This window comes from Eucyclogobius newberryi, unplaced genomic scaffold (assembly GCF_026437365.1).
Source record: "Eucyclogobius newberryi isolate DKJ021-1_F unplaced genomic scaffold, fEucNew1.0.hap1 SCAF_6, whole genome shotgun sequence".
NCBI classification, from domain to species: Eukaryota; Metazoa; Chordata; class Actinopteri; order Gobiiformes; family Gobiidae; genus Eucyclogobius; species Eucyclogobius newberryi.
Window position 1 is genome coordinate 9,006,611 of NW_027316278.1, and position 25,456 is coordinate 9,032,066.

Below are 25,456 nucleotides of genomic sequence, written 5' to 3' on the forward strand. Positions count from 1 at the left end.
AAGCACAACCCTGCCTCACCGCTCTTTCCAGAGTCAGTGAGTCTGTTTTTAATCCAAAATGTGTTGTGTTTTTCAGGCTCTACTGGAATCTTCACTCCATCTCGCCTTCTTAAAGCCCTCAAAGACCTGGAGAAAGTCGACGCCACAGGCTAAAATGCACTTCAGGCTAGCATCCCGGCATATCTATATATTATATTTATATAGACATCAAGCTAATTAACATACTCACAATCAGCAGCGCAATTACGTACATTATCTGATGTTTTTTGTTTTTAAATTTGTGATGATTTTTTTTTTCAAAAGTGGGTTGGAACTTTGAGTGTTGTTTTGTCTGGCTGTTTATTTATTTGAATTGTTTGTATAGTTTAGGTGAATGGGGAACTGTGGGTAATGTAGTCTTACTGATGAGGAGTTATGCGTGACTATTGGAGCTTGCCTGGCCACTACTAAATGTAAAACAGCTTTTTGAAATGTGTTACTTCCTGGGTTCGTTTTCATATAACGTATTTTCCGGAGTATAAGTAAAATAAAATGCGGTTGCAAGTGTGAAAATAACAAATAATATCACATATAAGTCGCTCCGGAGTATAAGTATATAAGTATAAATATAAGTATAAGTCGCACCCCGGGCAAAACTATGAAAAAAGGTGCGACTCATAGTCCGGAAAATACGATAAATTGCAATTTTTGTTGAATATATTTTCCCTGTAGAATTCAGTTGAATCCTTTTTTGGTCTGTTTTGCGTGTGAGTAGTCCACTGATCATAAACCCGTGTGTACAAAACCAGTATTATTACAATTCTGCTCTTTACTACTCACGTGTGAACAAAATAAAGCCGCTTCGAATAATCCCTGTATTCACGAGTCATTTTATTGACGCTACGCCACATATTAGCAATTTTATAGTACTTAAAATAGACAGGTACTTTTACTTTTATTTACTCATTCATGTGTGGAGTTACAAGTCGAGCAAAGGGCACTTTTAACTGTTGAATGTAGATTAAATATAGTGAAATGATCAAACACTGTGAGGAGGGAGTGTAATAGTCTCTTTGGCCACAAGGGGGCACTTCTTGTCTAGTGTAAAAAGCCTTTGAACTCTAACGACCTGATGCATTAAGTAACAAATGGTCCATATTGTTATTTCTCCGTAAGGCGGGGGCTGAACGCGGCCCTCAGACACATATTTACAAATTTGTCGAGGCAATTTCATTCATTTGTGGAGCGCAATTCTGTCACAAAGTAATTCAAAGTACTTTACATCACAGGATACACAAAGAGAAGTACTTCAAAGAGAAGAGTACTGCAGATAAAGTCCAACTGTCTCCTGCGCCTCATCTTCAGAAAGACTGTTCCGGATGTGAAGTGCAGCAGGAGGCGGGCCCCTGAGAGACACAAGCAGGAGGCGGGCCCCTGAGAGACACAGCAGGAGGCGGGCCCCTGAGAGACACAGCAGGAGGCGGGCCCCTGAGAGACACAGCAGGAGGCGGGCCCCTGAGAGACACAGCAGGAGGCGGGTCCCTGAGAGACACAAGCAGGAGGCGGGCCCCTGAGAGACACAAGCAGGAGGCGGGCCCCTGAGAGACACAAGCAGGAGGCGGGCCCCTGAGAGACACAAGCAGGAGGCGGGCCCCTGAGAGACACAGCAGGAGGCGGGCCCCTGAGAGACACAGCAGGAGGCGGGCCCCTGAGAGACACAAGCAGGAGGCGGGCCCCTGAGAGACACAGCAGGAGGCGGGCCCCTGAGAGACACAAGCAGGAGGCGGGCCCCTGAGAGACACAGCAGGAGGCGGGCCCCTGAGAGACACAAGCAGGAGGCGGGCCCCTGAGAGACACAGCAGGAGGCGGGCCCCTGAGAGACACAAGCAGGAGGCGGGCCCCTGAGAGACACAAGCAGGAGGCGGGCCCCTGAGAGACACAGCAGGAGGCGGGCCCCTGAGAGACACAGCAGGAGGCGGGCCCCTGAGAGACACAAGCAGGAGGCGGGCCCCTGAGAGACACAGCAGGAGGCGGGCCCCTGAGAGACACAGCAGGAGGCGGGCCCCTGAGAGACACAAGCAGGAGGCGGGCCCCTGAGAGACACAAGCAGGAGGCGGGCCCCTGAGAGACACAAGCAGGAGGCGGGCCCCTGAGAGACACAAGCAGGAGGCGGGCCCCTGAGAGACACAAGCAGGAGGCGGGCCCCTGAGAGACACAAGCAGGAGGCGGGCCCCTGAGAGACACAGCAGGAGGCGGGTCCCTGAGAGACACAAGCAGGAGGCGGGCCCCTGAGAGACACAGCAGGAGGCGGGCCCCTGAGAGACACAAGCAGGAGGCGGGCCCCTGAGAGACACAGCAGGAGGCGGGCCCCTGAGAGACACAAGCAGGAGGCGGGCCCCTGAGAGACACAAGCAGGAGGCGGGCCCCTGAGAGACACAAGCAGGAGGCGGGCCCCTGAGAGACACAAGCAGGAGGCGGGCCCCTGAGAGACACAGCAGGAGGCGGGTCCCTGAGAGACACAAGCAGGAGGCGGGCCCCTGAGAGACACAGCAGGAGGCGGGCCCCTGAGAGACACAAGCAGGAGGCGGGCCCCTGAGAGACACAGCAGGAGGCGGGCCCCTGAGAGACACAAGCAGGAGGCGGGCCCCTGAGAGACACAAGCAGGAGGCGGGCCCCTGAGAGACACAGCAGGAGGCGGGCCCCTGAGAGACACAAGCAGGAGGCGGGCCCCTGAGAGACACAGCAGGAGGCGGGCCCCTGAGAGACACAAGCAGGAGGCGGGCCCCTGAGAGACACAGCAGGAGGCGGGCCCCTGAGAGACACAAGCAGGAGGCGGGCCCCTGAGAGACACAGCAGGAGGCAGGCCCCTGAGAGACACAAGCAGGAGGCGGGCCCCTGAGAGACACAAGCAGGAGGCGGGCCCCTGAGAGACACAAGCAGGAGGCGGGCCCCTGAGAGACACAAGCAGGAGGCGGGCCCCTGAGAGACACAAGCAGGAGGCGGGCCCCTGAGAGACACAAGCAGGGCAGATTTGAAGTGCGTATGATTTTCTAATTTGGACTTTATTTGGAGTGTCGTACATTTCAATGATAGTTTTACTCTGAAGATTATTTTGTGTTTTTATTATTATTATTTTTTGACATCGAATGCATTTATTTTTTAAGATGAATTAAAATTTCTTTGACATTGTATTTATTTATTTTTTACATCGAATATTTTTTTTTATATAGAATTAAAAATAAATAAATAATCGTATTTATATACAATTCATATTTTTTACTAGATTTGTCACACACACAAAAAAATTAAACATTTAAAAAAAATTCTTAATAAAAACACAAAATAACCTTCATATTTTACACCAACTGAGTAAGTATTTGTGGGGAAAAACATTGAAAAATCTGTGGAAAATGTCAGGAAGTGACATCACATTAGACACGCTCGTTCCAGACAAAGTTTCTTCCTCCCCCTCTCACCCCCTCTCCTCTCCTCTCTCTCTCTCCCCTCTCTCTCTCTTCTTACCCTCTCTCTCTCCCCTCTCTCTCTCTCTCTCTCTCTCTCTCTCTCTCGCCCCTCTCTCTCTCCTCCCCCCCTCTCACCCTCTCCTCTCTCTCCCCTCTCTCTCTCTCCCCCCCTCTCTCTCTCTCTCTCCCCTCCCCCCTCTCTCCCCCCCCCCTCTCTCTCTCTCTCTCCTCCCCCCTCTCTCTCTCCTCCCCCCCTCTCTCTCTCTCTCTCTCTCTCTCTCTCTCCTCCCCCTCTCTCTCCTCCCCCCTCTCAACCTCTCCTCTCTCTCTCTCTCCCCTCTCTCTCTCTCCTCCCCCCTCTCTCTCTCTCTCTCTCTCTCTCTCTCCTCCCCCTCTCTCTCTCTCTTCCCCCCCTCTCTCTCTCTCTCTCTCTCCTCCCCCCCTCTCACCCTCCCTCTCTCTCTCTCTCTCCTCCCTCCCTCTCTCCTCCCTCTCTCTCTCTCTCTCCTCCCTCCCTCTCTCCTCCCTCTCTCTCTCTCTCTCTCTCTCCTCCCTCCCTCTCTCCTCCCTCTCTCTCTCTCTCTCTCTCCTCCCTCCCTCTCTCCTCCCCCCCTCTCACCCTCCCTCTCTCTCTCTCTCTCTCCTCCCTCCCTCTCTCCTCCCCCCCTCTCACCCTCTCTCTCTCTCTCTCTCTCTCTCTCCTCCCCCTCTCTCTCTCTCTTCCCCCCCCCTCTCTCTCTCTCTCTCTCTCCTCCCCCCCTCTCACCCTCCCTCTCTCTCTCTCTCTCCTCCCTCCCTCTCTCCTCCCTCTCTCTCTCTCTCTCTCCTCCCTCCCTCTCTCCTCCCTCTCTCTCTCTCTCTCTCCTCCCTCCCTCTCTCCTCCCTCTCTCTCTCTCTCTCTCTCTCCTCCCTCCCTCTCTCCTCCCTCTCTCTCTCTCTCTCTCTCCTCCCTCCCTCTCTCCTCCCCCCCTCTCACCCTCCCTCTCTCTCTCTCTCTCTCTCTCTCTCTCCTCCCTCCCTCTCTCCTCCCCCCCTCTCACCCTCTCTCTCTCTCTCTCTCTCTCTCCTCCCCCTCTGATGGTTTTTATCACTTATTGCTGATTTGTTCTACAGAAACACACATGAAACGTGATCATATTTATATCTTATTCAGTCTTAATGAAGCATGAACAAAGACATTCCTAATGCACATCATAGTTTACTCAGGCTTGGAAACTACTAACGGTTTGGGGATAAGTTAAGTAAACTATTCATAATGATTTAAGTCTTGTTCATGCTTTATTAAGGCTGATAAAAGTGTAGTTATTTCAGGATGATAAAGTCTTGGACCTTTTCCGTGTGAAAAGTCCAGACACGCTCTCTACTGTACTCGAAAACATGGTTACATAAAGGGCTGGCGGCTAATTTTGACTCCATTCATAAACATCCTCCTGAATGTTGTGGTTACCAAGCAACAGAAGCTCCAGGAAAGTGCAGCGCGATCACCCGTGTTACTGTACGCACCAAAACATACAGACGTCTTCAATGGAAATATCTGTCTTTTTCAAATCATAAGCATTCACGGTGAAGACTGGGAGAAGAATAACGTTTGAAAGAAGTACACGTTTAGAAATGTACTTTAGGAGAGCAAAGTAAAAGTATTTCACACAGATTTTGAGAGCGGTTGAAGCGTTAAATGTGGTGATTTTAATAAAGAATTGTATCTACAGTTTATTGTTGTGTCAAAGCTGAACTCGGATGTGAAAAGCTAAAAAGAATCCCTCAAACCACAAAAAGTACTTTATACTTTTCAGTCAAGTTAAAAAAGAAAGTACCTTCTCTTAAATGTGGTAAAGTAAAAAAAAGTTAAAAAATATTCACTGAAAAATGTACAAATACCTAGAAATGTTACTGAAGTTAGTACTTTTTGCTTGACTGCATTGTTTTGGGGAACTACATTAACCATGATCCTTTGCTCTATTCCAGTGCAAACAAGAAAAAATACTTGTTACTTACTTATATTAAGCATTTTTATATATTATTAAAATTTGATCGATTCTTTGTTGATTATTTTGATAATTACTTTGTCACAGCATTTTTAAAAAGAAAACACATATTGGGCTCAATATGAAACAAATATTGTGATAATAATAGATTGGTACTGTGAGATATTGTTGTATCCGTTATGTTTCGCCATGACGACAGGCCGCCTCCCCCAGGCCGCCTCCCCCAGGCCGCCTCCCCCAGGCCGCCTCCCCCAGGCCAAGTGACATCTGTGGAGAAGGTTTTACAAAAGATCGGTACTTAAGGGACACATATTACGCAAACTTTAACCCTGTTACAAATCTGGAATTTTATTGAACGTGATTGGCTCTCGTTTGATGAAGTCCTCTCCCTCCGAGCGTCGAAAACACTCCGTTCTGAATCTCACAGATCTGACACGTCAAAGATCGCGCGCCGAGCTCTTCTACAACCTTTTCAAGTCCATAAATCATCCCCAGACTCTTTCTGAGCGATTCTCCCGTCAAGTCAATCATTACGGCTGCGTGCAAGCGTCTGAGGCAAGCTAGCATTTGTTTAACTCTCCTACGCAATCCCCTCTGCTGCCAGTAGAGGGAGTGAGAGCCCAAAGTCAATTCCTGGCGTGGAGAAAAGGCAGATTTTGTCATTTGTACCTCTAAATTTACATGAGATGCCAAAGTAAAGTTACCCAAGAGCAAGTTTAAATACAAATAATGTCTAATATGTGTCCTTTAAATATTACATTTCACGCCGTTTGGAACGTTACGAGCAAAATTACACATTCAGCTTTAAAAAGACGCACATTACGGAGACACAAAAGACACACAAAGCCTCAGTCTTCTCGTTTATTGGTCTGTTTGAGGAAATATATGGCATCTATGGGACGATCGTGTACATTAAACAGTGACGGGTTCGAACAGTGTTTGGCTGTGATTGTTTTCGGCAGCAAATTTAAATAAAATGAATAAAATAATCAGCACAAATTCCATCTTCACAGTTATATGTCCATAAAGGGTTATAATACATCACTGTTCTAAGTATTCATTCGTCTAAGTATTTACACGTATTTTCACTAGTTATTTATAATCGCTATAAACGTATGTGCAGCTATATACAAAATATATGTATACCTTTAAGTACTTTTCATTCATTTTTACATATATTTACAATGCACATATATATATTATTGTCATTTGTGATTGGTTAAAGTCTTTGATAAATATTGCATTTATTTATATTTATTTACAAAAAAATATAAGCCACCAACAGTCCAACTTGTATGACACATAATCAAAAGTTAAAGGGAAAATAAATGGTGCTATTTAATAAAAACTGCAGTATTTTTGTATTTGTACAGGTTTGGCTAAACTCTCCATCCGCAGTTCATCACTTACTGTTCTACATGTTTTTTGGAGAAAATGAGAAATAAATGGACAAAATATTACATTATACACGTTCAAAATACAGACAATAAAGATTTGAAGTCATAAAGGGTTTTAAATGACCGTAAACGACTAAAGTAATCGAACAAAACAAGGCAGTTTGCTAACGATTGCATTGAGGTGGAATAATAATGACAGAGTAGCGCAATTAGAGCAACAAAAATAGAGAAACTTGGACAAATCAATAGCAGTGGATTGTACAAACTGTGAAGTCTCAAATAAACTCTGTAAAAACCATCATCAGAATGTTCCAGAATTATATCACGCCTTCAAAAGCAACAATAGGCAACAATATTGGAATTTCCCGTATAGAAATGTCAGTTATTACTTCACTTTTCTGTCACAAATGATGGAGGGATGTTATTTTCGAGCCACAAAAAGTGTATTTCATCGACACAAAAAGAACAATTTGCGGTAAAGTGTTGAAAAAAAAAAGAAAAACTATAGTGCGGTCGACATTTCTGAAAGTATTTGTCCAGTAAAACCCAAGACACATGGACACAACTACAGATAATTATTCTGTGTTGGTTTATAATATATATTTTCCACATTAGAATGCTTGAAATATCATGGTAGAATTACAGATACAAAAAAAGTGCCGCTCCCTGTGCAGTTTAAACGAGATCTTGAGTTGAATTTTACAGTCGTAATGAGCCAGAACTGTCTGTTACTATCTGTTACCATGGCGACAATTCCTTTAGTGGTCCTCTTCCCTCACTGGGACCCTTTTGCTTCTCTTCTGTGCCCTTGTGTTTCCCCCCCGACTCCATAAGCGTTTTATCAGGCTCATTTGCATATTTTATTCATGCTCACGTTCAGATTCAAAATGGCCGCCCCTCGCCGTTGTCACAGTGACGCTGGATCAGAGTTTTAAAAAACACACTGACCCAGCAGCCCTTGTGTGGTGTTACTATTCCACGCGCAGAGGCAGATAAGGAGACGAGTGGCTGTGGCGCGTGAGACGGATAACGCCGCTCAAACCAGAGCGTGGGCGTGGCAAATACTGTGCGCACGCTCGGCACGCTCGGCACGCTCTGCAGAAATGACACTTTTCTGGTCTGTTATCGCTTTGCCTGGAATAAAAACACTCAAAAAAGTCAAAAATGGCTCAGACTCGATTGGACTTGGCTGATGTTCGCGTCCTCACGACAGATCGAGCGTCCCTTCAGTACAAAGGAATACTAACTCTTCATATTAAAGTATATTTTGTGATATTTATGCCTCTTCACCAGTAACGCGTCTGTGATTTGGACGGTTTCTAGTTTGTGAATTGAATGTTGGCTAAATGTGCGCCATTTTACCTCCAGAGCTACGTTAATGCTATTAAATTAAAAGTGATAGGGTAATTAAAACCACAAAACAAACTGCAGTTTGTTTCGGTGTGTTTGGTTTAAAAGGTGAGTTTAGGTGAGTTTGGTTTAAAGTTTAGTTGAGTTTGGTTTAAAGTTTAGTTGAGTTTGGTTTAAAGTTTAGTTGAGTTTGGTTTAAAGTTTAGTTGAGTTTGGTTTAAAGTTTAGGTGTGTTTGGTTTAAAGTTTAGGTGTGTTTGGTTTAAAGTTTAGGTAAGTTTGGTTTAAAGTTTAGGTGTGTTTGGTTCAAAGTTTAGGTGTGTTTGGTTTAAAGTTTAGGTGAGTTTGGTTTAAAGTTTAGGTGCTGATTGACAGGTGTGAGCCGTTATTAGCTCCAGCTCCACAGAGTCCATCATTGGCGAGAAAAGAGAAATAAAAGTGACCAATCAAATGCAGCGTGAGGCGGGAGGAGCACTTTTCTGACACTTCATTGGCTCAGGACGACACGCCTCTTTCTAAAACATAGAAATACGTGTCATTCGAGGAAATTCAAGTTGTTTTTTTGTCGTTTAGCCTTAAATTAGCCTAATAAATTGAATGGTGTGTTGAATTTGAACGTTGATTACAGGACTGTACATTCAGCCGTCACTGCTAACGGCCATTTTGTGGAATATTCCAGGCAAAACAACAACACTTCCACGGAGAAAAGAAGGATAAATCCACAAATAAAACAGGAAACAGCCATTGGATCATGAATATTGTCAGTTGAAGAGGAAGAGAATTCAATTTTCAAGGTCATTTCTCAACTACATCGATGTATAAAGTCATATAAAGAGTTTTATGGTGTGGAAACGAGTCAAAGTCAAAGGTCAAACGATTCCGTAGAGAGAGGAACTAAAAAGAAAAGTAGAGGTTGATGTAAAAGTTTAAGTTTTGCCACTTGCAGCTTAGGCACAGCACGTTAAGTAGATTAAAACTCCCCCGAAGTATGTTACGCACACAATTATGGACTGCAACCAAAAATACACCCAATAAAATGTCTCAAATTACGATGTGTCACTGTTTTCCTCAACCTCCATTTGACCAGTGTAAAGAAATACACACAATTCAGTTAATGATGAGTTTTTAGCATTTTAAAAAGCACAAAAACATGTCAAACCCCCCAAAAAATGACAAAATGACATCAAATGCAGCTTTTCAACAGTCCACTTGCCAATGTACACTAGACATACCGTATTTACCGGACCATAAGTCGCACCTTTTTTCATAGTTTTGGCCGGGGTGCGACTTATACTTATATTTATACTTATATACTTATACTCCGGAGCGACTTTTATGTGATATTATTTGTTATTTTCACACTTGCAACCGCATTTCATACTCCAGTGCGACTTATATGTTTTTTTCTTCTCTGTTGTACATTTTTGGGCTGGTGCGACTTATACTCCAGAAAATACGGTAGTAAATATGGAATAATGGAGACAATAAAACACTGTCCGTCCCAAAAATAAGGCCAAAAACTTCAAATTTCAAACTTCAACCAAAAACTTACGTATATCATTCCCAAAAAAAAATCAAAATCGATTGCAAACCGTAAAAAAACAGACATATTTGATTATGCATGAAAGAATATTATGTCATAATATTATGGCGCTGGTAAAAACAAAATGATAACGTTTACATGATATCATCTATTCTTCAGTATTGGCTAGTTGTGAATATATATTTTCTAACTCTATCTTGTGCAAATCTTATCGCAGTCAACCCTTTCCCCTTCAAAATAAACTGATATTTTCAAAGTGTTTGTAGGTTATTGTCTCTAAAGTCCAGGCTCCAGAACCAGGAAGTCCACGTGGTCCTGGTCTTTGGTCTTGAAGGCTTCGGCGATGATCCGGGCCGCCTCTCGGTGTTCCCGCCCCCTCAGGGAAACGCCGTTCACCTCCACGATCACGTGACCGACCCTCAGCTGACCGCAGTTATGGGCGGAGCCTCCTTTCTGCGCAAACCAAAGACGAGACGTTAACGGACGGACGACGGATTTACTTTTAGTTTGAAAGGGGACATTCTATGCATCACTGTGGCTATTATTGGCTTTTCAACGTACTTTTGTTTGTTTGTTTATTTAGTATTTGTCATGTTCTTAAAATGTTAAACTTATGTACTGGGAGTGAACAAATGAAAAATAAAAAAACGGTAGCCTTGGGTGACTAGACAGATGGATATATTTAAATAGATATATTTTATTGGAGATTCAGTTGTTCAAACACACCAGAAGACATCCAGAGTGACATGTGAGACTCAGAAGAGACAAGCTCGTAAACAGGATGAATACCCCAAACACGGATGACACAAAATACAACAGCGGGAATGTTTCTGATGAGGGAACAACAGTAGAACACAGTTAAAAGCTCAAATAAGTACATTTTGCCAGATCAACACAACTACAATGTCCATACCGGTCTCGTTATCCTAATAGGTCTCAACACTCCAGAGAATCACTCTGAAGGAGCGTTCACACCGCTGCATCTAATTTGTGCCTGATGCAGGAGTTGGACGCAGGATTTGTGCAGCAAAAACGCAGGATGCCCTAGACGCGCGTCCACATAGACTTTGAATGTAAACTGGACTCTTTGGACGCTGCGGTGTGAACACACGTTAAAGCCTCATTTATAGAGCACGTTTGAGACGTTGTACGCCAAGAGGCTTCTGTCCCGCCTGGTGCTGTTTTGTCAAGCTGCAAAGAAAGTACATTATTTTCTCACCTTGTTTTCTTGACTCAATTCCAACACTTGTGATCTAAAAACTGGTGTGTGTGCCTCCATGTTTGTTTTTATAGATTGTTTTCTTCAAAAACTGAGCACTACCATGTTTTTTTATTTCTTTAAAAAAAAAAGTTAGATTATAGAGTGTCTTGTCTTTATTTGAAAACTGAGCGCCTCCATGTTTGTTTTTCTAGTTTTTTTTGAGTACCTCAATGTTTTGTTGTTGTTTTTTTGTCAATTCCCTAACTGACTTTATACCAGAACACAGCCTTGACATTATAAATGGCTGGCGGTAAATATGAACCTACGGTAACCACGCTTCAAACACACAACCACGTCATGAACTCTGACTATGTCACTTTTATGGGGTGTACTCCACTTTCTTGTCTCCATGGAGATGGCATCGCTTTGCCTTGAATCTCTGCAGAGACGCCATCAGTTTTTCAAGGTATTTTTGAGTGATAAAACACACACATGATAGAATAAGTTTAGTGTGAAACGATGTAACATTCCTGGCACAAGCAATGATTACATAGACACACCAGAAAAGTTACATAATGGACCTTTTATGTTCTAAACTGTCTTCAGATCAACACATTTTTGGAACCTTGGCTGTGTAAATAGTTTAATTCTAGGGTTCGCAGTGATTCACATTTTACCGAGTTGCCAAACCGTTACAGAATCCTTATCATTCTAAACTATAAACGCTCCCTTAAGCTCGTATTGACTTTCTAGTGATTTCTCTCAAGAGTCGGTTAAGTCTTTACAAGAGCTTAGCAGCGCCGCGGGTTAATCCTGTCTTGCTCATTCATCCTCTTTCGCACCTTCCAGCTCATCTTCCACGTGTTTATTTACTGTGACATCCAATCACCAGGGAGCAGGTTTAATGGGGCCCCCCGGGACGTACACGAGCCCCGTGATCGCGACTCTTCGGAGAAGCTACGGGGGAAACTTATCACACACCGTCACCTGCCCACGTGCCACGAGGCCAGACGTTCAGTCACGGGTTCTACACACGCTGTACTTGAATGTCATGGCTCATCAGGGACACTGTACTCAATTTTGGAGGTTGTTCGGCAATTCCTGCCGGGACATGAATCCACACAATAACCACGTTTCGACTGGCCCCTGATCCACCCAGACCGGTTTGCTTCTAAATCGGACCTGAATGAAATGTTTTAATCATGCGACAAATCTCAGCAATCCAAACGAATCCCTTACTTCAGTAAGTTTGAGGCGCTGTGAGAGGTGTTTAAAGTAGAGAAAAGACAAAACTACGCTATGGTCAGCTCTGTCTGACTTTATTTCACTTCTTTACACCTCTACACGGCATTGTTTCATCTCTCTGTGTAATGCAATGGCTTTGGATGATGTTAAATGTATCCTGCACTGGACGTATCATATTTTTAATCTTGTCTTGAGTGCCACGCGTCTGTAAACAAGAAATGCTAAACATGCGCTAGCTTTGTTTTGCTAACATTGTCGTCTCAACATATACCGTGCGTCACCATCACTGGAAATACAGAGGTTTTGTCACAAGATCAAGTCAACGTCAGGAAAGAAATGATTATTCTCTGTCTTATTTTCAAAAGAGTCTGAGTTCTCTCTCGTCCAATCAGCTGGCTCTGGTGTGTAGCCCCGCCTTAGCTTCCAGGAGCCAAAGCGAGCCAGACCGCTCTGGAAGCTAGCAGCAGAACTGTGCCAATCTGCGCCAAAGTGAACCAGTGGAAACACGCCGAATGAAATACACTCATTCTGGTGATAGAATATCCTCAGCAAACGCCAAAATATCTGTGTTTTTAATGGAGAAATCTGCACTGCGAACACAAAAAGGATATGAAAATAGTGCAGGCTTCATGTAGTCCTTGGTTTAAATTAAGTTTCAACATGAACGACACAATGATTTATAGTTTTACGCTCATTATTTGGATCCTCTGAATAGCGTTATTTTAAATTATATGATGTATCCAGTCCGCAAACGGCATTGGGCTAAACTGAGTAAAACACGGCGGTCTTTCTGAACCTGTCGCCTTTTGAATATCGTCCAATCATTTTCACGTTCAGATCAAAACAAGGGGGGAAAAGGCAACAATTGAACATATTAAAACAAATAGATCACACTGTTTTACTTCTGGTGTTGACCGTGTGACGAGTTGGCCACTGTCCAGGGTGTGTCCCGCCTAAGGCCCGAAGTCACTGGGATAGGCTCCAGTCACCCGCGACCCCGAAAGGGAACAAGCGGTAGAAAATGGATGGATAGATGTTTTACTTCTGTTTTAAAACACGATCCGGACAAAATAGCTGCAATTGCTTTTGAAAATAAAATTGCAAGAGCGACATTTCATTGGTGCGCAGATCAATAATTTCTCAAGATTACAAAGACTATTTGAACTAAAGCTGAAGTTTCACCCCAGAAACTGCTGCATTTCTCTTCTTGCCCGTTTGTAAACTCCTTTTTTGTGCAATTACCATCCAAAAGATGCCATTCTGTGCACACAGCCTTTTGAATATCGTTTTGAGAGTTCATACAAAGTGGAGTCTTCTTGCTCAAGGACGGCAAGAACAGAAGGTTTTTCTCAGAGTATTGAACCTCAAACTTCATGCGTAAAGAACGTTGAATTCAGGGACACTGGTGCAAAGCGTTACATTTCTTTGAACAGTTTTGTTCCCACGCTGTTGAATGATTCTAACAAAGCTAAGTCTCTGTTGACATCTTGGTTAGCGGGTTTTGTGCCGTTTTGACCTCTTTGTCGCGACTCGATCAGCGTAACCTTTTTGACATTACGCAGTGAGCAAAGTGCGACATTAAAGAGCGTTAAAGACGTTGTTTGAGCCCCAACATCTGACGGAGGCTTGTTATGGAATGGAATAATGGAAAAAGCGGTGCGCGGCGATTAGCTGATGCTATCGGTCTCGGGCAAAACGGAACACGACCTGCTCCGCGTGTGGGGGGGGAAAACAAGGCGGTTATTATGCAGATCGCTCCACCGTGTAACAAACGGAGAGGAATGAGCGGCTACCTCCTGTTCAGCTGCAACGGAAAAGGTTTCGAACGCCGCCCGACGACTCGAAAGTGTGCGCGGGACGGGTTTTGGCGGGCGAGTCTGGTTTTGAAGATAAACAGGAAATGACTGCAGTTGTGTTGTTGTTCTGTCACGCCCTGATCTCTGACTAATCATGAGCCGCGGGGGAATCTCAAGAGCGATCTACGTTAGGAATATGAATGGACTTTGAGGATCTGCTGAGGCACGATATCGACTGATGACGGCCGACTTAAAACTAAACGATGACGCGTCGTTAATATCAAAGCAATGTGTTTTAAAAAGTGAAAACATCTCAGAGACGTAAAGTGTGAGTACTCAGCAGTACTAGAGTCTGCATGGAGCACATAAACACATAAATGTCCACATAAATACATTGAAATAGAGTAATATTTAATTATAACTTATATTCTTAGCAGGTAAATGTCAGCATTCACAACATTATAACTGCTGCTGTATTCCAAAGGCCTGTGTCTGTGAGTATTTTCTTGCTTCTGCCCCTCACACTAGACTCTAGAGGCGGAGCTCTGAGCTGACAGACTGACACGTCTGACCAGGCACAAGCTTTTAGCTGCTCTCAAACTTTTACTGGATAAACAAGGAAAATGGTGCAGTCTTTGCACAGTCAGCAGAGCTCAAGTCAAGTAGGAGAAGTGAAAAGTCCTGTCAGTGAGCATAAGTGTGCTGGGGCAGCTGACCAGAAGCTGATCATGTTAAACTCTCTGTGTTTGATGTAGACTTAATAAGTTGTACTCTAAATGGTCGTCGTCCCGGAGTAAAAACACCCCAAAGACCGTCGCACTGTGCAAAAACAAAAGCAATATCTTTTCCTTGAAACTTTTAATAAAGCCCGAGTGCTGTGGGAACCAAAGTGTAAACCAAAAGGAATACTAGAGGGACAAATAAACATTTGCAGTCTATTATCCAAAAGGCACTAGATTTCTGTTCTCAGGGATTCTAACCTGGACCTCCTTGTCATAATGAGTCTTTTCAGGATGAATGAAGTCATGTAGTTAAACAGGAGGTATATATTGTGTGGTGATCAGAACATTGGATCACAACTGGAAATTAACAGCTCCTTCAGCCACAAAGAAAACATGTGACAAAGGATTTGCCGGGTGCTTGATTGACAGGCCGAGTAACCAATCAGAAGCTAACATAGGCAAGTCTGGTTGACAGCAATACGAGTTGTTTTCTCAGCATCGTGCAGAGCTCACGGTTGTCGATATGTGTGCGTAATAAGCCACATGTATAAGCCACATCCTCAGCTCTCCCCATCACATTCACGTTCATTATACAATCAAACAATCCAAATGATGAACAGAAAACCTGTCACTTCCATCACAGCCACATCCTTAAGAATTATAATGCATTAAGTTTTATCAAATGATGTTTCACGTGTATCAATAACTCAGTACTTTCATACAGAGACTAAAGAGCCGCAGCGCAAGAGGCTCCTCAAACCCCTCAAACCACAACTGCAGAATCACACACGGAGCAGGCTTCAGATTAAGTGAGCGAGGGGCCCCTGGGCACGCGCTGGAGTCGGGCCCCAACCTTTCACAACAAATGGCTTAAAGTTTAAATTGCTTTTCATTTCGTAGGTTTTAGATCTGTTTTTGGCCTGGTTATAATAGACATCAACATTCACAGCCTTTTGATGCCATTATTTCATCGATATCATATAAGGTAAATAGACTGTACTGCGACCTCTGTGACCCTTTTGAGAATCACCGCTTTATAACGACTTTCACACCGAACAGAGACTCGTGGCACCGCCGTTTTGCACCTCTGACTCCAAACCTGAAAACTTGCGAAAACATGGCTGCATCGCCTGCTCTGATTGGCCAGAGCGTAACGTTTTGTGTCAGAGACTGATCTAATATTAAACCGAAACTTTTAACTCAACTTGATGTTACTCCTCTTGAGTTTTAGTTCAGGTTCTTCTGGAGTTTAGCCCATTGTTCACTCGTAATCAGTGAGTAATGCCCATGATTTGAAATGCTGAGAAGTGCAGTAAAGTTAGGCCACTGTGAGCACAGTCTGTTTTGTTGCACTTTGCCCACTATTTTCACCAGCGCAGGGCAAATTATAGCCGAAATGTTGATGATTTGGAAGCGCGAACAGCCAGCGGATCACGCACACTCCACTGTCTCATCCAGCACCGTTTGTGAAGCAGCAGCACATCGCCGGGAGTAGAAGGTCGCTTGTCACAGAGACGTGATCTTCACAGTGTTTCTGTACCACAACTGTCTGAAGGGAGCGTAGAAGGCCAAAAGTTAGGTTTGGTGTGGTTTTAGTCTGGATCGGAGGGCGTGAGAGTTGTAAACTGTGGAACTCACGCCTCAAATCAAGTGCACTTCTGATGTAAAAAGGTTCACCTCGAGACTGAAGTGCAGCTGAAAGAAAATCAAGTGTCCCCCGACTGTAAGAGTTATGAAAGAGTTATGAAAGTGTTATGAAAGAGTTATGAAAGTGTTATGAAAGAGTTATGAAAGTGTTATGAAAGTGTTATGAAAGTGTTATGAAAGAGTTATGAAAGTGTATGAGTGAGGGCCAAAGAATGAGCTGTGTAGATGTGAGTGTGGATGTGTTCTTTTGCACTGATGTATAAAACGGAAGTGTGTTTTAATGTCTCTTGTATTTGACTGTGGAAAGTGTAGAAAAACCTGGTCGGTCGAAAGTTTTTTAATACATTTTTAATAAGTTTTTAAAGTTTTTTATAAGTTATCTGTTTTTTATTATTTACTTCTGTACCTACTTTGTGTTGCAACACTGGAATTCCCCCCATTGTGGGACAAATAAAGGCTTATCTAATCGCAAAGGCGTAATGGACGATTTTTCGCCAATTTGAGAACTCAAGCTGAAGTGCGCATGTGCACGTCCCCTGTGCGGATGCACACAACAGCCTCGCGGCCACATGAGCGTTTGTTTATTAGCGCGGCAGATCGAATCTCTCGTTCTCTCGCGTTCTACGATTGATACGTGGCAGGACTAATCGGCAGTCCACGCCACGAGGAAATGAGACTCAGATTTGGGCCAAAAATGTGTGAAAATAAATAAATAAAATAATACAATTAAAATAAATAGATAAAAATAGATTTTTAAAAATGAATAAAATGCTCGAAAGCGGGAGGAGAGGAAAGCAGGGAGTCGGGTCTACGCCGTTTTTGTCCCTCACAAAGCAGTTTGTTGATGACGTGAGCCATAGGAAAGTCTCAAGCCCCTCCCCCTCCGCGTTACCATGGAGCACGTTGTGAAGTTCACACTCTTAAGCTCAACCCTCAATTATTACGCCTACTTGTGGGCGTATTCTCAAAATAATCAACTGTAACAAATGTTCTCGATAATATACAGTATATAATTATATTGTGTTTCTATATCTGTGAACCCTGTTATTGAACACTGAGAATAAAATATGACTCAATTACAATGTATTAGTAGATCTTTGGGCTTTGCTGAATCTAAAAGTTGCTTGTGAGCCAAAGTCATGATACGACACATAAAACATGCTCTCTCACTGAAAATTAAAAGGGTTAATACTCCAAGAAGACAATCATTTAAAGCAGCAAAGTCCTGCCACAAGTGACTTTCACGGACATTGGACTCCGCACGGACAAGCCTTGAAGTCAATCCTAAAGTATAACACTGGACAGGAGGAAATGAGGCGACGTTAAAGGCTCATTTATGCTCCATTTTCGTACGTAAACAGCTCTGTGCGTTGGAAGTGAGTTTGTTCTGCCAAAGCTTCTATTGTCAAGGCTGTGTTCTGTTAAATAACCACCAGAGGGGGCGCAAAGTCAGTTAGAGCATCGACCAAAACGGAAAAAGAACGCTGTTTTCAGATCGCATCTGTTGGAAAAGGGTCAAGAAAACGAGGTGAGGGAAGAATTCATTTTTGTAGCCCAGACTTTACTTTAAAAAACACATAAAAAGTGTGGTCACCTGTATCGTGACGATGCGCGGTAAAGGCTGCCGCGTGTTGGCTCCTCCCTCGATAGCGATGCCCAAAGTGCTGGAGTTCTTCAAGACTCGGACCAACACCGCACACGCCATGGGGACCGGGGACATGAGCTGAAGGACACAGGGACAAAACCGTGAGGTGGAGACAAAACGACATGATTTATTTGAAGAAAAACACGGAAAAGGATCGTGTTTGGAGCGGGTTCTGTCATTGGACCAGCTCAACTGCATCTAGTGCTGGAGCGGACAGTTCAGATTCGGGCACAGTTTTGGAAAAAGAACAGATAAACACATTTCTTTTTAGTATTTAAACATGACTGTGGAATGTTTATGGCTCATTTTAAAATGATTTAAGTGGTCAATTAGTCAAATGATGATTTCACATGATGATTTTGTACATTGAGACTTTTTAAATACATTATGAAGCAAAAATAAAGGTTGACATATTACTATTATTATATTATGTGACTGAAAGCTTCCTGATTAAACAATGTCGCTGCATTTGTTATAAAAAGGTATTTTCGTGTGTGTTTTAGAGTCTGCATAGTTCAGATAACAATTACGGCGATCAAAATACAACTAAGATTACTTTTTTAGTCAACTTATTCACAATTAGTACATAAACTGTTGCAGCCCGAGGCCCCACGAAACTATAGGAACGGCCCTGGAGTTAAAAACTTTCCTGTGTCATTGCTACAGCTTCAGTCAAAGATCATGTTTGTAGAGGCAAAGGGTTGGAATTTAGACTGCTCCAAAGTTTTGTGGTATTTAGTCATTATTATGTGTAGTAAACATCTGTGTTACCCAAGTTATAGTTGCAAATATTCAAGAAAGTTTGCATTACGTCGTCCCCAGCCATGAATGCACGAATGTAATCAACAACTATGTGCACTGTCTTTTCAGGTGCGGACAAACAAGGCCATTTTGGAGCATCCTGATAATGATATTCAGACAATAATAATATTGTCCAACAGAAATGTGTCAAAACGTCATGTTTAATTAACACACAAAAGTGAAATGTCTGTAAAATGTATCACAAAAATGCAGAAATAGCAACGAATACCCTCATTTGAAAAGTTAACACAAGTTTTTTTTTATTTCTAATTAACCCTTTTTGTATCATTTTTATAATTAAAAAATATACTCAATATTAAAATTTTGCACATCATTAAAACAAGGTTCATGATATTATCTACATTTCTATACATTGCCCACCTCTAGCACTTTGTTTAAGATAAGATAAAATAAGATATTCCTTTATTGTCCCACATGGGGAAATTTCATTGGTGCAACGCAGGTAGATACAGAGGTAGATACAGAAGAACAGATCACTTATAGGAAGTCTGAAAAACACTTTCAGTAGAAGATCTCCTATAAATAAATAAAAAACTCCCATAGACAAATAAATAAATAAATACATAAATACCATTGCATGTGATCACGATTAATAACAGTAATTGCACATGAATATGTGTCACGACAGCACATAGATTGCACATGAATTTCACAGTAATTGCACATGAATTGCACATGAATTCCAACAGCAATTGCACATATGACAGAATTGCACATGGTTAGGTCAGTATTGCGAGTGTTCAGTACTAACAGTGTTTGTTATAAAGTCTGACAGCAGCAGGAAGGAAAGACCTGCGAAACCTTTCCTTTACACAGCGAGGGTGGATCAGTCTCTCACTGAAGCTGCTCTCCAGAGTGGACAGAGTGTCCTGCAGGGGGTGAGACTCATGGTCCAGCATAGATGTGAATCTAGCCAGGACCCTTCTGTCCCCCACCTCCTGCACCGAGTCCAGAGCGCAGCCCAGGACGGAGCTGGACTTCTTGATGACTTTGCCCAGCGTCTTCCTCTCCCTCTCTGTGATGCTGCTGCTCCAGCAGGCCACACCGTACAGGAGGGCTGATGCCACCACAGAGTCGTAGAAGGTCTTCAGGAGTGGCCCTGTCACTCCAAAAGACCTGAGTCTCCTCAGGAGGTAGAGCCGACTCTGGCTCTTCCTGTACAGTGCGTCTGTGTTATGAGTCCAGTCCAGTTTGTGGTTCAGATGAACACCCAGGTACTTGTATGAGTCACTCTCTCAATGTCCCGTCCCTGGATGTTCACTGGTGAGGGGGCAGTGGGGTGGCGTCTGTGGAAGTCCACCACCATCTCCTTGGTCTTCCCCGCGTTGATGAGGAGGTGGTTCCGCTGACACCAGTCCACAAAGTCCTGCTCCAGTCCCCTGTACTCCGCATCATCGTCATCCGTGATGAGTCCGATGATGGCAGAGTCGTCAGAGAACTTTTGCAGGACACAGCTGTCCGTGTCGTGTCTGAAGTCTGCAGTGTAAAGGGTGAAGAGAAAGGGTGCGAGGACAGTGCCCTGGGGCGCCCCCACACTGCAGGTCCGAGTGTCAGACACACAGTTCCGGGCTCTCACAAACTGGGGTCGGTCTGTGAGGTAGTCCAGGATCCACTCTGCCAGGTCGTACTCCACACCAGCCGTCTCCAGCTTGTCCCTCAGGAGCAGCGGCTGGATGGTGTTGAAGGCGTTTAATGCTTAACTTGGCCTGGTATTATTTATTATTGTTCTTAAAGTCCTGGTTAAGTTTAAAATTCCTCAAATAGACCAGCATTTTTCAGTTTTTTGCTTTTCACAATTGAAGCTTGTAATACAGACTTAAAAAAAAAAAAAAAAAAAAGTAAACGCTTGTTGTATTTTTGGTCAAAAGATAAGTGTTAAATACCCAACTGTATTTGTGTCATAAAAAGAAGGTTCTGGGACATAAATAACGTGTGAAAAGTGCAGAGATTGTGCCCATTCTGTCTGGAATTATCGACGCAGAGAGAGCGGCTCCGTTAGAGCGTGAACCGCTTCTCGTCCCGCACTTCACTTTGATAATTAAAAGGCTGAGAGAGCAGACCGATGTCCAGCATCATCTTCTGCATCTGAAAGTTAACACGCGGCGACGGACCGAAGAATCTAGCCCGCTCATAATTCAAGACTTTCACCGAAAACATAAAAAGGTGCGATGAATTTTGATAAACGTTCAAACTTTGATGCTCGGGCTCCATCGGGTCGACCAACACAAAATATAACATGGTTTAAGTCTATGTTTATGTGAATTGGCTGATAGCGAGACTTCCTGGGCGAACTGAACTATTTCATTTAAAGGTTCTTGGTATTTCCCGTGGCAAATCTTAATAATAGTAGTTTATGTGTACAGAAAATACCTTATCTGGCAATAGTTCAGTTGCATTTTGTACAACACGCCAGCAGAGGGCGCTAGAGCAACATCTCTGCCACCGAAAACAGAGAAGAAGCTTAAACTGCTCAGGAATGAAGCAGTTTGAAAGCACAAAATCGCGAAAATAGTGTAAAGTTGATGCTTTTCTGGATAGGTTTAGAATATTAAAAGTTGAACATCACATGGTACAAATAGAGATTGTATTATTTTGTGTTGACGCTTACGTTGTTTTGTGTAAAAAGTATTGTGACAACTCTTCTCTGCATTTATCGAAGTCCGTGTGATATACAAAAACACAACTCCAGGCTTTTTTGACGCGAACATTGAACATTAAATCTCGGTTAAACGCTCAAACAAATGAAAAAAGGCGTTCCCCGTCATGCCTCACGACTCTCACCTGCCTGTTGACTCCAGCAGGGGGCGCTTGTGTCCCCTGCCCCTCCACGGCGTGTCCCTGCTGGCTCTTACAAGGGCGAGGGCTGCCGTCTTTGCTGAGGGCCCCGGCTTCCGCGATATCCACGCCGCTGTCCTCACTCAGGGTCTGCCCACTGTCCGACAACTGGGAGAGAGTGCCCCCTAGAGACCGTCAGTGCAAATGACATCAGAGATAATACCTCATAATACCTCATGTGGGGCTAATGCCTGTGCCAGTTATGTTTGTTTCACATAAACAGACCGCGCGTTACTCTGATTGGTTCAGCCGCCTGTCAATCACGCCATCGGAAATCAGGGAGGAAACATCTTACAAATGCACCAAATCATTAATAATCATTAACATGATTATTAATAGTTAATAATGTCGGATAAAAAATTATGATGAACGAAATTAAAATAAGAAGTGATAATGTGATGTGTTGAATCATGAGACACATTTCTGTCATTTCTACAAACAACTACTGTTGCTATAAAACAGACTTGTCATAAAACAGACTTGTCATAAAACAGACTTGTCATAAAACAGACTTGTCATAAAACAGACTTGTTGGGTCAGTTTGACCAGCACACAGTGCCACAGAGGGGCCAGGGGGGCATTTTGACCATTGACATTTCCAGACAGAAAGATTTCAGACTAGTTCATGACATTTTAGATTGTTCCTGTTGAGGCAAATTGTGAGATTTGGTTGAACCAAATATACATTTAATCTTTGTCAGTTTTTATTTGGGGTTTTCTTCAAAAAAAAGGATATATTAGAACATAAATCCTCACCTCTTTGTTGCGTCCTGCAGTCAGCTGTGAGACGGTTGCCGTCGACGATGACCCTATGAACCAGAGCGGGGGAGCAGGGCTGGTCCGGGGAACAGTTTGAGGGCACGGGGGTGATGAGGGCGGGGCAGGGCGAGGTACATGGCGAGGGGCGCGGCGACACCAGGGGAGACACACCTTTGGAGGAACAGCCCGATTTGGACGAAACACAGGACTTGTCATAAGAACTGGACCTGGAGTAGGTCTAAGAAGAAGAGAAGAAAGATTATAATGCAATAAACTATGTCTCAGAAGAACGGTGTTACCATTAGAGCAATGTCACTATATCTGTGAAATCTAACACCAAGCTTTGATATTGTTAGGATTGTATGTCTTTCACACATTTCTATGATTGAATGAAAATGTAATCATTAATTACTTTAAGTAGAATATCATGGTAATTGTATTTAGGCTTCACAACACAAGAAAAAACCCAATATATTGCTAGTCTTTTCATATTTCATAAGAAATTGGAAATGTACACGTATTGTCCCAATTCAGGAAACAAAATTACAAAATATTGTGTATTTCTTTGGTATTTCTAAGTTTCCTTGTATCATGAAATACATCCTTGATTCCAAAGACGTTTTTTGATAAATTAACTCTAAAGAGCTTCTAACCATGTCACAGATACAGTCATAGAGGGACTTTTTCTCTCTTTAAAGATGTTTCCAGTAAGACCTTCGAAAGTCAATATCTAGTTTCCTGTCGTAAGAATATCCCATTATCTGATACTAACGTGCTGCATATGCTACGTTTTTTTGAGCTGACCTCTGCTTTGGCCGGTGCTGAGTTCGAATGCAGGAACAGGGGCCCGCGGTTTCCCGAGCTGGGCCGTCCCGAGTGAGGCGCGTGGGCGTGGCAGTGGTGGGGGAGCGGCTCGCTGTGGGGGCATGGGTGCGGCTGCAGGGCGGACAGGGACGCGTGGTGACAGCCGTGAGGGGACGAGGGTCTCAGGGACTTGTGCAGACAGTCCTGGAGGAGGCGGTTGGGGCCGGGCTGAACCAGGCGGGCCGAGGGGTTCCTGGAGCAGCGGCTCGGGGGTCTGAACGGGGGAGGGGACTGTCGCGCCTGCATCTCCTCCTGCAAAAGGGAAAGGATGTCACCGTTTGATGTCTTGTCACTGTGGAATTGCTTTCTAAATCGTGTTTTTCTTCCTCCAAAATTCAACTCAAAAGTGTCTTCTGTAAACTGTGCACAGTTTTAGAATGAAATTGTGTTTGTATTTTTAACAAAAAACACTGAAATGTCACTTTTATCAGAGACGGTTAATAACGGTGTTGGTATGTATATAAAATGTACTATGATTACACCATTATCTCTTCTTTAAATGAGACAAAGACGTAACGCTGTAATGAGTGTCCTGTGGCCTCATGAACTAAAAACAAAAACCAGAAGGGGCTGATCTGACGTTTCCGTCGAGGGACAAACTCAAAGGTTTAAGCTGCAGGTCAAAACAATGATTTAATATTTATTATTATTCTTGCTTTTGAAAAATCTAACATTTCTGAAAACATTTGAACATGTGCCAGTTTGACGTCCTGTGAAGTGACAGCTTTAATTCCTATGAAAAATGCATTTTTAACAGTTAAAAAACATACTCCTGAGGATGGGACAATTACATAGTTACTTAGTGACATATATTTATGAATGGCCCCACAACATGTTGTTTTTGGTACAGCAAGGAACGCTCACGTCTTCTGTGTAAGTTACAAACAATACACAGACAAAACACAGACAAAACACAGACAATACACAGACAAAACACAGACAAAACACAGACAAAACACAGACAATACACAGACAAAACACAGACAAAACACAGACAATACACAGACAAAACACAGACAAAACACAGACAAAACACAGACAAAACACAGACAAAACACAGACAAAACACAGACAAAACACAGACAAAACACAGACAATACACAGACAAAACACAGACAAAACACAGACAATACACAGACAAAACACAGACAAAACACAGACAAAACACAGACAAAACACAGACAAAACACAGACAAAACACAGACAAAACACAGACAATACACAGACAAAACACAGACAAAACTCACACAAAACACAGACAAAACTCAGACAAAACTCACACAAAACACAGACAAAACTCAGACCATACACAAACAATACAAATACACTACACATACAAAACACATACACTACACATACACTACACATACACTACAAATACAATACACATACAATACAAATACAATACAAATACAATACAAATACAATACAAATACAATACAAATACAATACAAATACAATACTCATACACTACACATGGGCGTCGGCGGGCCAGTGTGGCCAGTGAGTTTAGATGATTTGTTTACGCTCTGGAGTTTGTTGTGGATAATGACTTTATAGAATTGGAGAAGAATGCTGTGTCTGACTCTGAAAAAACAGTCTTTTTATTGCCTTTTTAATAGATTTGGTTTGCGTGCTGTCTCCATTCGAGTGTGTTATTGATGTGAGAGCTGAGAAACATTAATACTGGAGATGTGTGATTTAGGTGAGTGTGAGAAGTCTTTTAGAAGTTCCTTTGATGCTTTGGTGAGTTGTTGAGTGGTAATAACGTTATCATAATGTCGTGTCCGGGATAAGTCTGATTACTGCTGAGTCGTCATATTTGAGGAATGATACAGAACTGTGAGCAGATGTCAGCGTGTTAAAGTGACTCCACACAGTCTGTCAAAAAAGTGAATATTGAGCCGACGAAAGCTACAGCTTCAGAGAGTTCATCCTTCACTGTGATTGGTTAATTCTCACCGTCTGGCCAATAGGAGGAGTGGGTGTTTGAGCTGCTTTGAATAGAGAATCATTGGACAAAACAGCAGCACAGGATCAGACATCTAAGGATAAAGAGTCGTTCTCCAGTCCACTAAAGACATTCTTAGTCCAAATGCAAGCCTTGTGTATCGATTAGAGCTCAGTCACACGGGAGGAGCTCGGGGTAGAGCCGCTGCTCCTCCACGTGGAGCAGCTGAGGCGGCTCGTGCATCTGTTCCGG

General features: G+C 43.2%; 2 protein-coding genes across 5 annotated transcripts in view; one reads left to right on the forward strand and one right to left on the reverse strand.

Moving 5' to 3' along the window:
- stxbp1b (syntaxin binding protein 1b) overlaps window positions 1-190 on the forward strand; it is a 36,054-nt gene extending 35,864 nt beyond the window's left edge. For 2 of the 4 annotated variants that reach the window (XM_072433364.1, XM_072433365.1), the window contains exon 20: window positions 77-190. Coding sequence is in view for 2 of the 4 variants with exons in the window: in XM_072433366.1 (XP_072289467.1) it covers window positions 77-153 (77 nt within the window). In the remaining 2 variants the exon portion in view is untranslated. The remainder of the gene's footprint in view (window positions 1-76) is intronic. The other 2 variants (XM_072433366.1, XM_072433367.1) reach the window with 1 other exon arrangement.
- A 9,635-nt stretch (window positions 191-9,825) lies between these two features.
- The window catches only part of LOC140346869 (whirlin-like), a 165,072-nt gene continuing 149,441 nt past the window's right edge, over window positions 9,826-25,456 (reverse strand). The window contains exons 10-14 of the mRNA XM_072433089.1: window positions 23,194-23,505; window positions 22,387-22,627; window positions 21,577-21,755; window positions 17,923-18,051; window positions 9,826-10,170 (exon numbers count right to left, since the gene is read on the reverse strand). Of these exons, the coding sequence (XP_072289190.1) occupies window positions 9,994-10,170; window positions 17,923-18,051; window positions 21,577-21,755; window positions 22,387-22,627; window positions 23,194-23,505 (1,038 nt within the window). The 3' untranslated portion in view covers window positions 9,826-9,993. The remainder of the gene's footprint in view (window positions 10,171-17,922; window positions 18,052-21,576; window positions 21,756-22,386; window positions 22,628-23,193; window positions 23,506-25,456) is intronic.